Source organism: Suillus fuscotomentosus (genome assembly GCF_016647785.1).
Source record: "Suillus fuscotomentosus strain FC203 chromosome Unknown F5891scaffold_239, whole genome shotgun sequence".
NCBI classification, from domain to species: Eukaryota; Fungi; Basidiomycota; class Agaricomycetes; order Boletales; family Suillaceae; genus Suillus; species Suillus fuscotomentosus.
Window position 1 is genome coordinate 1 of NW_024539751.1, and position 12,354 is coordinate 12,354.

The 12,354-nt window shown below is 47.6% G+C and overlaps 2 protein-coding genes and 1 non-coding gene across 3 annotated transcripts; 2 read left to right on the forward strand and 1 right to left on the reverse strand.

Annotated features, from left to right (window-relative positions):
* Positions 1-1,100: 1,100 nt before the first annotated feature.
* F5891DRAFT_1119791 (uncharacterized protein) lies at positions 1,101-4,280 on the reverse strand. The gene is made up of 4 exons (XM_041363836.1): positions 3,597-4,280; positions 3,230-3,538; positions 1,514-3,044; positions 1,101-1,464 (listed from the first exon to the last, which is right to left on the reverse strand). The coding sequence occupies exons 1-4, from the start codon at positions 4,266-4,268 to the stop codon at positions 1,109-1,111; spliced, it is 2,868 nt and encodes a 955-aa protein (XP_041216734.1). The 5' UTR covers positions 4,269-4,280; the 3' UTR covers positions 1,101-1,108.
* Positions 4,281-5,051: 771 nt separating this feature from the next.
* F5891DRAFT_1177830 (uncharacterized protein) lies at positions 5,052-7,496 on the forward strand (the record flags this gene model as incomplete). The annotated part of the gene is made up of 9 exons (XM_041365793.1): positions 5,052-5,178; positions 5,327-5,524; positions 5,568-5,779; positions 5,845-6,141; positions 6,207-6,557; positions 6,607-6,756; positions 6,816-6,995; positions 7,055-7,236; positions 7,296-7,496. The coding sequence occupies 9 exons, from the start codon at positions 5,052-5,054 to the stop codon at positions 7,375-7,377; spliced, it is 1,779 nt and encodes a 592-aa protein (XP_041216735.1). The 3' UTR covers positions 7,378-7,496.
* A 3,889-nt stretch (positions 7,497-11,385) lies between these two features.
* On the forward strand, positions 11,386-11,467 carry F5891DRAFT_t142. The gene has a single exon. It is a non-coding gene; the product is annotated as a tRNA-Phe (tRNA).
* The last annotated feature ends 887 nt before the right edge of the window (positions 11,468-12,354 follow it).

A 12,354-nucleotide genomic window follows, 5' to 3' on the forward strand; every position in this document is an offset into this window, starting at 1 on the left:
AATCGTCAAGAGAAGAAATGAACATGAACCTTTTGCGACATCTGCTGTCTGGAGTTACGGTATTCACGCGGGAGCTGGACGGAGTGTTCCCAAGGCTTACAGGTTGATTTCTCAAGGATTTTGGATGTTCCCTCACTGCTTGGTTATATAGTTCGAGAAGTGTCAGGTTCTCTATCGTCGGCATTGTCTGCTGCGTCTCTTAAATATATTGTTCGTGCTGCAGGAGAACAAACTTCGCTCGCTTGCGCGAACGTTGCCGATCTGATTTGTTTACTGTCTTATTGATGCATATCGTCTTCGGGTGATGATGTCATATTCAAAGAATTGTTCTTCGGTTTTGAAACTCTATCTCATTCTTCATTGCATTCAACTGATGATATACAATTTCAATCGGCATGTTTGTGTCGTAGGTTCTTGGATCTCTGCGAGACCCCTTCGTTGCCTTTTTCGCATTCATAATATTCAGTATTCGATGAACGATAGTTTACGTGTTTCAGTGAGAAAGAAACTACGATCATTAGGTAGCAGGCGCCCTTTGCCACGCATGTGGCCTTAGGCGACTTATTCTATACATCCTAACCAGCAGATGTGATACTATTGGTAATCATACGCACACCTCACTGAGGAATAAACCTCCATAGCCTACTTAAGAGTCCGTACAAGCCTCAAGTCCGTATGCTGTTTTGCGTCGGGAAAACGATCATTCGTGTACTTGGGCAGTTCCATTTTAGTTGGTGGTGGCATCAGTATACGGGGTTTGGGCAAACCCGATGCGGGAGCGGGAGGTATCGAATACGCAGTAGAACCGCTCGGCGAATGTGTAGCCATTAACAAAATCAAACCCTTTGCCACTGGGCGTACCAATATCGTTAACAATGAGATAGATGGCGTTGCTACTGCCACCAATGTACGTGTTGAGAATACGAGGCCAGATTTGGCCGTTAGGGGTGAGAGTGTATGTTTCCTGTGCAAATGGTAAACAAGGGATGTGCATCAGGGAAAACCTCCTTCACAAAATCAAGGTAATTTCACAAACTCGCATGAAAATACTGAGAATTCGGTAAATTATTTGTATTCAAAGGTATTTCAACAAATTTCATTGTAATGCTCAGACAAGTGTTAAATAAGCATGTCGGTCACTGAAGGGGTTTACAAAGAAGGTGGAACAGCACTCCAGAACAGTGCTACTCGTCCACTCACGAGGTGCCGCTACGCCGAAATTAGGTATAAGATGAATGCTCCTACAGATATCTGATATCTCAATGATGCTTGCCAGACGTTCTCCATGACGAATCAAGCGGGCAACTTTGTACAACCCATGGTGTGATTCCGGTTGCTGGAATGGAGTGAACCATTCCACATAGGCAAGGTGGGTGGGTGGTTGTGCAGGTCCAGCGCGGAATAACACATTCGAAGCTTGATTTGTTAGCGTAAAGACGACACGGACTTGCGCAACACGGTAACCTTCAGTGATCGAGTGAGATTAGTGACTAACATGTTCAATGCACCATACAAAACGCACCATCCACGCCTGTTGTCCCGCCGTCCCCTTCGTTGACCAAAACTGTGTCAAAACGCGCGGGGATCATATGCCCTCGCTTGTCCTCTTGTGATGGTTGACAATGGACAGAATCCACGGTGACACTCGAGTCCTGGATCCCCCGAGCATTGATTGAGTTGAATTTGATCCTGTGGAACGTAGCCACAGTATCAAAGGGAATAATGATGTGAGCGGCCTCGCGTTCGAGTTGTGCTGCAGACAAACCAGGTTGATTTCTCCCGACGACGTAACGAGCCAAAGCTTCAGTGAAAAATGTGGCGCCATACTCCCGCACAATGCGGTCCAACTGGACACGCTTGATGGTCGGGTGTTTAGTCATCTTGATTGCGCGACGATAATCCATGTCTGGAGGTATGATTTCTTGCGGGGCAATATCACCAACGAGACGCCATTGGACAAAGTTGTCGTGCCATAGAATCTTCTCCCGTCTTTCGAGCCAGAGTGTCATTTGAGTGTACTCGTCTTTATGGTTGGTAGCCCTATAGGCATCCTTCGTGAGGTCGATGTGTAAACGTTCTGTGTACTCGGTGTTGTAGTTGTCAGTTGTACCATACATTTTTATCATATGTACATAGTGACGGAAGCCGTGAAGCTTCGGAAGGTTGAAATTCGAGCGGATTCCAAGATCAAGGAAGATGTCCTTATTGTCGTGAAAGCGTGTTAAGGCATCATCGAGAAGTGCCAGTGTTTCGTCCGTATGACAAGGGTATTGCGCAAGGTACAGGAAATCAAGGATGGCACGAACAGCACGAGTAAGGCGAGCATTGTTGAGATTTCCAGGCAACCGTATGCCAATGACAATGCCGAGCAGGAAGCGACAGATTTGATTGTGCTCCGTTCCACTAACACGCGAGAGATTACTGATACCCTTGAGAAACAATCGGATATTATGGTTTGGGGGAAGTCTACGACAACGAGCATCAATTTCGGCTTCGCTATATGCCTCCTTGATCCACTCGATGAGGTGCTTTACAATACCCTGGTAGAGTTGATGTAACACGTCCGGCGTGATGGATTGGAATATATTAGCATGCGGGAGATCCAGCCAGAATGGTTTGTAGATGGGCTTAATGCCGCGCTCCTGGCATGCTTGTCTCCACAAGTCATAGTCCTCATCAACGAGCGACAATGCAGCGACAATTGCCTCGAGGTCTCGCAGCTTGACAGGAACATCAGGACTTCCCAACTCCTCATGCGGGACATCGCATTTTGGGCATTCTCCAGATTTTATCCCAGTTGTCAACAACTGTTCCGGGTAATCGGCGGAATAACATGCGACAATCGGATGTCCTCGACGCACAACTCCATCCCCACTAGCCATAGCAACACCATCCTTGCCGGGGACTCTCAGAGGCTCCAGAATGTGACGCACACAAGCATGAAATAAATTTGTGGCCGTTCGGCGCCTCGCAGCCTTGTTTGTGATATGTTCGAGTTTTGAGGTTGGTAGATAGGCCAGGAGAATCCACGCCCGTCGAGATGGCTTTCGACGGATCTCCTTCGGAATGTTGCCTATTGTCATATAGACAGGATAGGCAGATTTGTTCCTAAACATGGTGACCTGCGTCTTGTCGGAGGAAAGGATGATGGGTATGACTGTTGCGCCAGGTTTCTCTGCTTCGAGTTCTTTCTAAATGATATTGTGGTAAGTTCAATATGAATCAGAACGTTTTTCAAAAGACTCGCCTGCGTGGACCACCACCACTTTCCTGTATGCATATCATGATACATTCGGATTGTTTTGTCAGCATCGACATAATGGCGTTCGGGAGTGTAGTTGAGGTGTTGCGAGAAATCCGGATCTGAATAAAGGGCTTTGACGCACTCCATGACGTCACGCGAGTACACGTCAAATGCTTCGTCTGCAACAATGATTTCTTCACGTTTGAAACGAGGTCGTCGGCATGGTAAGTGTCGGTCAATGATTTGATTGAGTTCACGGGTGTTTCGATACGAAAGACCTAAGGCATCATGAAGCTATAGAAACGTAGTTAAAAAGTTGGCCCATTCATGACCCAAGAAAATGAAGACTCACCCCTTCGACTGCAAGCAGCTCTGAAAAAGCAGTTGAGCCCGATCCACGAAGTTTTGCCCACTTTGCAACCTCGTAGTCTATGCGAGATGCGAAGGGAGCCCAAACATTGTCTGCGCCTTGCAGAGCATTGTTATAAGACTCGAAAGCGGTAGTGCCAGAGTTAAGTATTGGAGCACCTGCATGGCGCCGCGGAAATTTCTCAATAGTGGGCTGGCGACCAAGGGCTTTCTCCGCTTCTTGTCGTTCGGCTGCATGTGATTGTGGCAACATATCTGACTCCTCAAAAACATCAACGTCGATATCCTGCGGTACAGGATCTGCAGGGCGTTCCCACCCATTCTCAACCTCAACCTCTGCATTGTGATCCTCTTCCTCGCCATCAGAATCCAAAGGAGGCTCCGCCGCTGCAACTTCGTCATTATCATCTGGCCATTCCAGATCTTGTTCGTTGTAGTGGCCAAAATAGTCTCCTGTAAATTCCGTTAGATGACGAGGATCAACATTGTCATCTCCATCATCAAGACCGTCAGAATTCTCAACCTCAGGCTCTGACTGAGGAAAAAGACCAGAATGTTGTAATAGGGCTGCGCATGATGGATTCGTGGTCTTGGCTAGGTGATGGGAGTATCCAGCGTGCTCGAAGTTTTTGGTGCAACCTGGGCAAGTGATCATTTTGTTGGCAACAAAACAGGCGGTAGGTAGTGGTGGTAGGTAGGTAGGTAGTGATGGGTAGTAGAGAGACGGTGCAAACCTTACAGCGTGCTATCCAGTGTGAAGATTCACACACTGTGAACCGAGTTTGATTTGTTGCCTGGCAGTACAGGTTTCAAAAAGGTACAGGCTCCCTTCCTTAGCATGGAAGGGTACGAAGACGCGGCCAAAGACGCGGTTGTTTCAAAAAGGTATAGGCTCCCTTCCTTAGCATGGAAGGGTACGAAGACGCGGTTGTTTCAAAAAGGTACAGGCTCCCTTCCTTAGCATGGAAGGGTACGAAGACGCGGCCACACAACACGAATTTACTTGATATTTCAGAACAGGTTAGATTACGGTGACAGCACGGCAACAAACAAACGTACTAAAATGATGGTGGCACACTGTGAACCGAGTTGGATTTGTTGCCTGGCAGTACATGCTTCTGCCTGGACTCTCTGTCCATCAGCATGGGCTACACGTGCCTCAGCTTCTTTGATGATGCGGCGAGCTGAACCTGAGAGGGGAGGAGAGGGAGCACCATTCAAGTTGACGGTTGCAGCTTGAAATTCTGCTAGTAGACGCTCTGCTTGTTTTAGCCATTTCTGTAACCACACGTTAGATGAAAAAAAAACCAACGACCCTAGCGCTGGCACAGCACAGTAAAAAAACAGACCTGAAAATGAGAGTGGCCACCAATAAGTTTTCATAACCGTCTCAACCTTTCCCTTCCCAACTTCAGCTGAAGCAAACACTACTAGTAGTATGCCTCCAAGTCCCCATCTGTCTTCAACGCCGTCAGATATAGCCGCCCACAAGCGGAACGCCCAAAGAAAGGCCCAGGTGGCAAGTCAAGATTCCACTGGCAAAAAAACCGGCAATACAGAAGAGAGTGAGTACATCCATAGGCCAAGAAAAATGCGATGGACTCACAGTCATCACCAAGAACCACTGCAGCGGTCATCCAAAGTAAAGGCCTTAGAGCGAAAAAGTTAGTACAGGCAATTGGAGAAAGCAGTCATTGACACACCTTGTTTCAGTCTGGAATGAGACAACGACCAATACTCGTAAGCGCGCACCCACAGTAACTGCGCTACAATCAGTACCAGCCGCCAAGTTAGCGCGAAAGAATGAGACAACGACCAATACTCGTAAGCGCGCACCCACAGTAACTGCGCTACAATCAGTACCAGCCGCCAAGTTAGCGCGAAAGACACCTGCAGAAAAGTTAGACAATGGTTAGTAGTTGCTTAACAGATCAGTATGAGAGATACTCAACAGCGGATCAAGTCAACGGTCATGGTCAAAGTCAAGGCCGCGATAAGAAAAACAGCAAGCTGCCAAAGTCAGTCGCAGTGTCAATCGAAGATAACGACTCTGTCAGTGAATACGGAGAGAGTGATCATGACACCGACAAATCGGACGATAATGCGGAGGTTCCAGAAGACGATGATGAGGACTTAGTACCCTCCCAGAAGGAACTGATTAAAGAGGTGAGTCGTCACTTAGCTACCCAAAGTTGAGAATGATGAAAAAAATGACGCACCTTTTATTTAAGATTCCCTACATGATGCCTCCTCGTGCAGCTAGATCTGCCAGCGCACTATCGCAAACCAGCAAAACATTGTCGAATAGTGTTCGGATGACATCTAGCGGGGTTTCTGACGAGTCTGAGTCAGAGTTGCAGTTTGCTGACAAAGACACGGAGTCTGCCAGTGACCGCAGTGACAGTCAACGTTCCAAGGCAAGTTATGATTACCGCGAGCCTTCATCACTCACCAACTCGAAACCACAGCCAAGCAAGAAGAAGAAGAAGAAAAGGAGCAAAGTAGCAGAAGCACGTCAAGAAATTGAGGTGATGTGTTCTACTCTACTACGCTCCCATCACTCTGTCTTACTAATGAATATACTGTTTTCTAGAGGCCCAAATTCGCAGAGTCGCGGCAGCTAACAGACGAGGCACTGCCAGCCTCCGCCGATAAGGAGTTGTCTGAACACTCCTTTACATGGCCTATATTCACAGATCTAGTCTACTCAGCCGATAGCTCGATCAACCTCAAGGCTCAGAATACTCGGATTCAGCAGGTGTTGAAGACTGCCGTCTTTGAACTCAAGAAAGCCTCTATCTTCGACAACGCATTTCCCAACATCACTCAGAAGCGCAAGATGGCTCTCGATGCAGTTTATAATGCTGCCGGGAAGCATAAGGAATATGCGATAGCAAAGAGGATCAAGCATGACTTTGATTATGCGGTGGCTCTCGCTGGAGTGGTATGTACACTTCTTGTATGTTACTGGACATCACTGACATCCTCACAAGCCGGAGGGACGGCTTAGTTCCTTCCGTACTAATCTCAAGAAACTCGCGCATCAAATTGTGGTCTCTCGTTTTGGACTCAAGAAAGGCTGCGGTGACGAGGTAGACGACCTCATCAAGGGTCACAAGTATATTTTCCCAACCGACGCCAAGGTCTGTTCATTTTTTCGTTATCTATCTCTTCATTTATCTTATTCTTATCCACCACCCAGGGTAAGGTCCTTGGGGACCAACCGTTTTGTGACGAGTCTATGGTTGACTCCATCCGTTTATCTTTTTTCGATGGTGAGAACTCAATTGGTGTCCAGTCCTGTGACGATTTTGTCTCGGTCTTGGATGGAAACAACGAGCCCGAGCTACCTGTTGCTATGGTGTGTTTGATTGCAACGCTTGTAGGTGCCGCTCTTGATAATGTTTACTCTGTTTGCTCACTACATAATGTTCTCTGCAGATTTACTCGATATTGAAGGATTGGAGCAGCGGGAACCCACCCTCAGGCGCACAAGTCAAATCATTCAATTCCTCCTTCCACATCAGTGTTTACAACGCTCACCAAGCGACTCTCACACGCATCTTTAACGGTAGTCGAAAGAAGTACCATGTACTGATGGCGCGTCTCTACAAGGCAGTCAGGTATGTCTTGCTCACGCGCTATTTGTTATCGTCGTGTACTCTAACTAATTCAACATTAGTGCAGTAGAAAGCTCAGAGCCCGCTGGTTCATTGGACGCCGCTTGTGATTACCTTGATCTTGATGCAATGGGTGAAGATTAATCAACCTTCCGAGTCATTTGTACATACTGGTGCTTTTTCGAGTCTGCTGATCTTTTTGCCGTCTTTCGGTTGTGATATTCTCGTTTAATTCTAATATATTTGATGTTCGTGTGTCTTCACATTGTTTGAATTCAAGATAATTCAAGATAATCAATCAGCAAATTCAAAGGATTTCAAAGGAATTCAAAGGAATTTCGACTGGAGTTGAATAATCTCGTTTACTTTTATTTCAGCGGAATTCAGAGGAATTCTCTGAAATTACCTTGATTTCGTGAAGGAGGTTTTCCCTGATGTGAAGGCTGCCAGAAATGGCGTACGCTGCCAATATTGAAGTTCAGGTTCTCGAGTGCCGCGTACTGAGGAGCGGAAATGAGGAGAAGACCAGTCGGCGGATCCGGAGTACCACCGGTTAAAGACTGGTACTGGTTGAAAGCATCTAACTAACGTTGATTAGACCATGATCGCTCGCTGCACTCTAGATACACACCGCTAGCAATGAGAATATAAGTGGTGCCAACATCGACGATGCCAGTGGAGGACAAGATCATTGTGGAGCCATAGGAGATGCTCTGGTCGATACCCCAATACCTCGATGAAGGCTGGGTGGTAGTGATAGGACTTAAATAAAACGATTACTATCAGCTTGGATTAATGTAGGAACTGAGGTAGCTTACGTGTACGTGATGGGACCGTGCTTGTTACGGACAGTTCCGCCGAAGGTGAGTTCTCCATTAACCACTTCATTCGCTACAACGATGGGCTCGAAAGAGATACTAACAACCTCACGATAAATGGTGCCTTGGTTATGCAGGTTGTCAGTGACAGTCGGGATCGTCAACGCCGGTTCATCTGGCAGGGTACCCGCTGTCAAGTCTACAGGCCCTAGGCCAAGGATACCGTCAGCTGCGCCGAAGGTGCCCGAGTGAGCAGCAGCAACACCAAACGACTGTTGGGGAATAGTGAGCCCATTACCGAGAGTGACGGTGTCCAAGTACTCAAGTCCTGTAGATAATCATAAATATTTCCAACAGCGTATGATATCTTTGTATGCCATACCCCAGAAGTAGGCAGATCCGGTACCGTAGGAGACCGACACAGGCGTACCAGTGTAGATGCTGGTGCTGGTCTCCACGTACGGTGTTTTGGCGCCAATCCATGTGTTCGCGGTACCGGTGTCGACAATCAAGTCGTCTTCGATAATACATCAGCAGCCGCATATTTTCTCAGTATTGAACTTACAAGTCGTAGGGGGGCTGCCAATCCCAACTGCTATGTAGTATCCAGTAGCAACGTTACCAATAGGAACGCCATGGCCGCCGTGCTTCAAGGTCTGGCCCTTAAGCCTTAGGGCAGCCGCGCGAGCTCTATCCTGCTCCAAGAGGTTGATGGTACCATTGAGGGCACTTAGCTTCCTGGCAATCGGGAGGGTTATGGGGGAATTGCTGACTTCAACTGGCGATCCCGTGGTTGACAAAGCCAGGAAGATAATTGTCAACAAGGATGCAGCGGAGAACATGGCTGACTCGAGAGCAATATCATACTCGGTAGTCTATCATATATGCGCTGGTGAACGCAAATACTGGGCATCTTGCAATGGCCACGTATGAAACGTTCTCCTCCCGAAAAGCGATGACAAGATAGTGGCGATCCGAGTGTCACGAGTCACGAGTGCTCCATGGCCATGGCCCTCTATTGGTTCATTGACTTACTCCACGTCCATTTCTATAGAGATATCGCTCAGTATGTGAGGTCATTTGCTAAATCGGTCCGAAGCCATAGAACAGAATAGGAATGCTCGAAGTTAGGTACACACCGCACACCGCATAAGCATGCTTTATGATATTAATGTTGGCTCGTTGTTGATAAGATCCAGGCACGGCAGAAGCCTGAGGTGACTTCTACTAAAGGCAATTTTGCGGTTTGACAGACTTTCAGCCAATATATACTGCATTTCTACTTCGAGATGTCATTTGGGATACATCGTTCATATGCAGTTTTCCTACAAATGAAAGGATTGTTGTGTTGATTTGTGCCGTTCAATCATCTACGAGTTCGAGAAGCTCATCCCGCTTCCCAATAAGGTCGTTGACATCACTGTACCCACATAGACCCATCGTGATATGCATATCAGTCACGGTTTGCATCAAAATCTGTTCGACTCCCGCCTGTCCGGCAGTGGCAAGTCCGTACATGTATGGGCGAGCGACTAGGATTCTTTAATAAGAAACTACCACTGCAGAAAATTATAACACGTACTGAGGACTCCCTGTGCACCCATTGCCATGGCCTTGATGACATCACTGCCTGTGCGAATACCAGAGTCGAAGAGGATCGTCAGGTCACCTTTCGCCTGCGCTTGGATAATCTTCTGCGAGCGCATGATCTTGGCTAATGCATCCAAGGAGCCAATGGCACCGTCGACTTGCCGTCCGCCGTGATTGGATACAATGATACCGTGAATGCCCATATCAATAGCTTTCTCCGCATCCTGTTGCGAGCGTTGTCATAAGTCATCGTGGAACTAAGAGACATCAACTTACGGATGTCCGCTGAATCCCCTTCAGAATGATGGGTCCATCCCAGTGATCTTTGATAAATTGTAGGTCCTCCCAGGACCTGAAAGAGCCCGAGTTGGTTTGTCCGAGCCACTCCTTGCCCAGTTTCATTACTTTCTGGGCATTCACATCACCTTCTTTCAACGCCGCGTCTCTAATCTTCTCTGGCTCGAAAGGGAACTTGGTGGTCTCGTGCACAGGTTCGTACCCGTGGCTCTTCATGAACACGGGGTCAGACAAGCCAACCTGGATACCAACGCCATAAAAGAAGGGTATGTAAGCAGTGTCAAGGTCGTGTGGACGCCAACCCAAGAGCATGGTGTCGAGCGTGATCACGAGTGCAGAGAAGCCTGCAGCTTTGGCACGGTTAAGAAGGGATATTGTTATCTCGTCCGTGCGCGGCCTGAGGTGTTCGCAGTCGAGTTATGATAAGTGGAATGAATAGTGATGCAAGATTGAACATACCAGTAGAGCTGATACCACCGCTGACCATTTGGCCCATTTGCATTTGCGACATCCTCGATTGACCGGGATGATGCTGAGCTCATGATGTAAGGAATCCCGCAGGCGGCGGCAGCCCTTGCAGTCGCGAGTTCACCGTCTGCATGCAAGATACCCTGTACACCTATGGGTGCGATGAAAAGAGGTGCGTGGAACTTTTGTCCAAAGATCGTTGTCTACCCAGATACAGAAATACATTAGACAGGGGTATCACGCGCTCATAAATACTCACTTCGACATTTCGGTTAGTGCAGTCCCTGAGCATTGCAGGAACGATTTTCCACCGGTTGAACGCGCGCCTATTTGTGGCGTCTGTTGAGCACGTTCCCGCACTCCCAAATGTGTACATGTATGCCGCTAGCACCCTCGTTCGAATCAAGAGTTGAGACTTGAGCGGATGATAATACTCACGGAGATGGTCTTTCATCACCTCCCGGGCTGTGTCCTCTATCTCTTTCACTGCGAAAGAGCCCAGAACAGGTGGTTTTGCATGTCCATAGATATCACCAAAGTATTTCATCCATTGAGTTGATTGCACAGGAGCAGCCGACATGGTAGAGAGGTGATGGAGAGTCTGGGAAGGCGACAGTGGTCAGTATGACTTATTTAAGACAGCTTCAACCACTAACATCTACCCGATAAGCTGATGTAGCTAGAGAACGTGATAGGGATTGAAGCATTCGATTCTAACCGGTGACAGAAGTTATCGGCTGCCGATTCAGACACATGATTTCCCCTTACGAGAATATCATGTTTATATATCCGGAGCGGGCCCGTTCTTCCGCTTGCCACGGGCACTAGAGGCTGATTCGGGGAACGTTCAGCTGGCTTCAGGGAATCAGGGTTCGCCAACAGATGTCCACGTAACAACTACAATTCACCGTGAGATCCAAGCTGACCTAGATAGGATGTAGTGTCGACTTATAGCCGTCGAGTAGAGCGCTTGATCGAAGCCGGGATAGCTCAGCTGGGAGAGCAACAGACTGAAGTGTGATGTTTTCTGGAGGTCCCGTGTTCAATCCACGGTCCTGGCATCTCTTTTTGCTTTACTTTGGCGACAAGTAAAACCAAACACGATGGGAATCTCGGAGAAGGAGAGCCTTGCTATTAGGCCATGACTCAGCCGCTGAACATATTTCCAATCAAGTTTGGCTCTATTGAATTCTAAAGCTCTTGTCAAATACATATAAACAACACTATGAAAATCTTGTGAGATTCACGACCGTTACCGACCACGCTGCTGCCAGTCATCACGTCCTCCTTCTCAATTCTTAGAAGTTGCGGGCACGAGGATATACTCTCTGACTGCAGAATACATTATCAAGCTTATTTTCCTCTTCGATGGCATCTTCCCTGAGCACAAGACGCTTAATAATCCTGGATGGTATGCTTTACCGTCGGTTTCGTTTACAAATGCTGCTTACTATGCTGATACGTTTGCAGTTGCTCTATTCCTAGCTTCACAGGTGATTATTCGATTTGTCAATCATTTTGCTCCCGAGAGCTGAGGATCTGTGTCAGGCAGCAGTTTACTGTGCTATTCGCGTGCGTCTCCGTAATGGAAATTTCTGGGAAGCATAGTTAACATGCTTGTAGTGGTACTTCAAGCGGAGTGACGACCGGACAACAAAGAGTGCTGAAGCAATCAAGAAGATCATCGGGCAAAAGAACCTCAAGCTAGACGAGTATGAGAGTGCGTGTGACTCTTCGGCTGCGCGCCACTTCCTGCTGACCTCTGGGACTTCTTGCAGGAGCGATATCAAAGGAGGTTGTTCACCCAGACGAAATTACCGTCCGATTTAACGGTTTGTCCGCCGTCTTCTGCGAATGAATCTCCAATGCCAACCAAGATTTCTCAGACATCGGGGGTCTGGAATCAATCGTATCGTCTCTCCGCGAAACCATAATTTATCCTTTGATC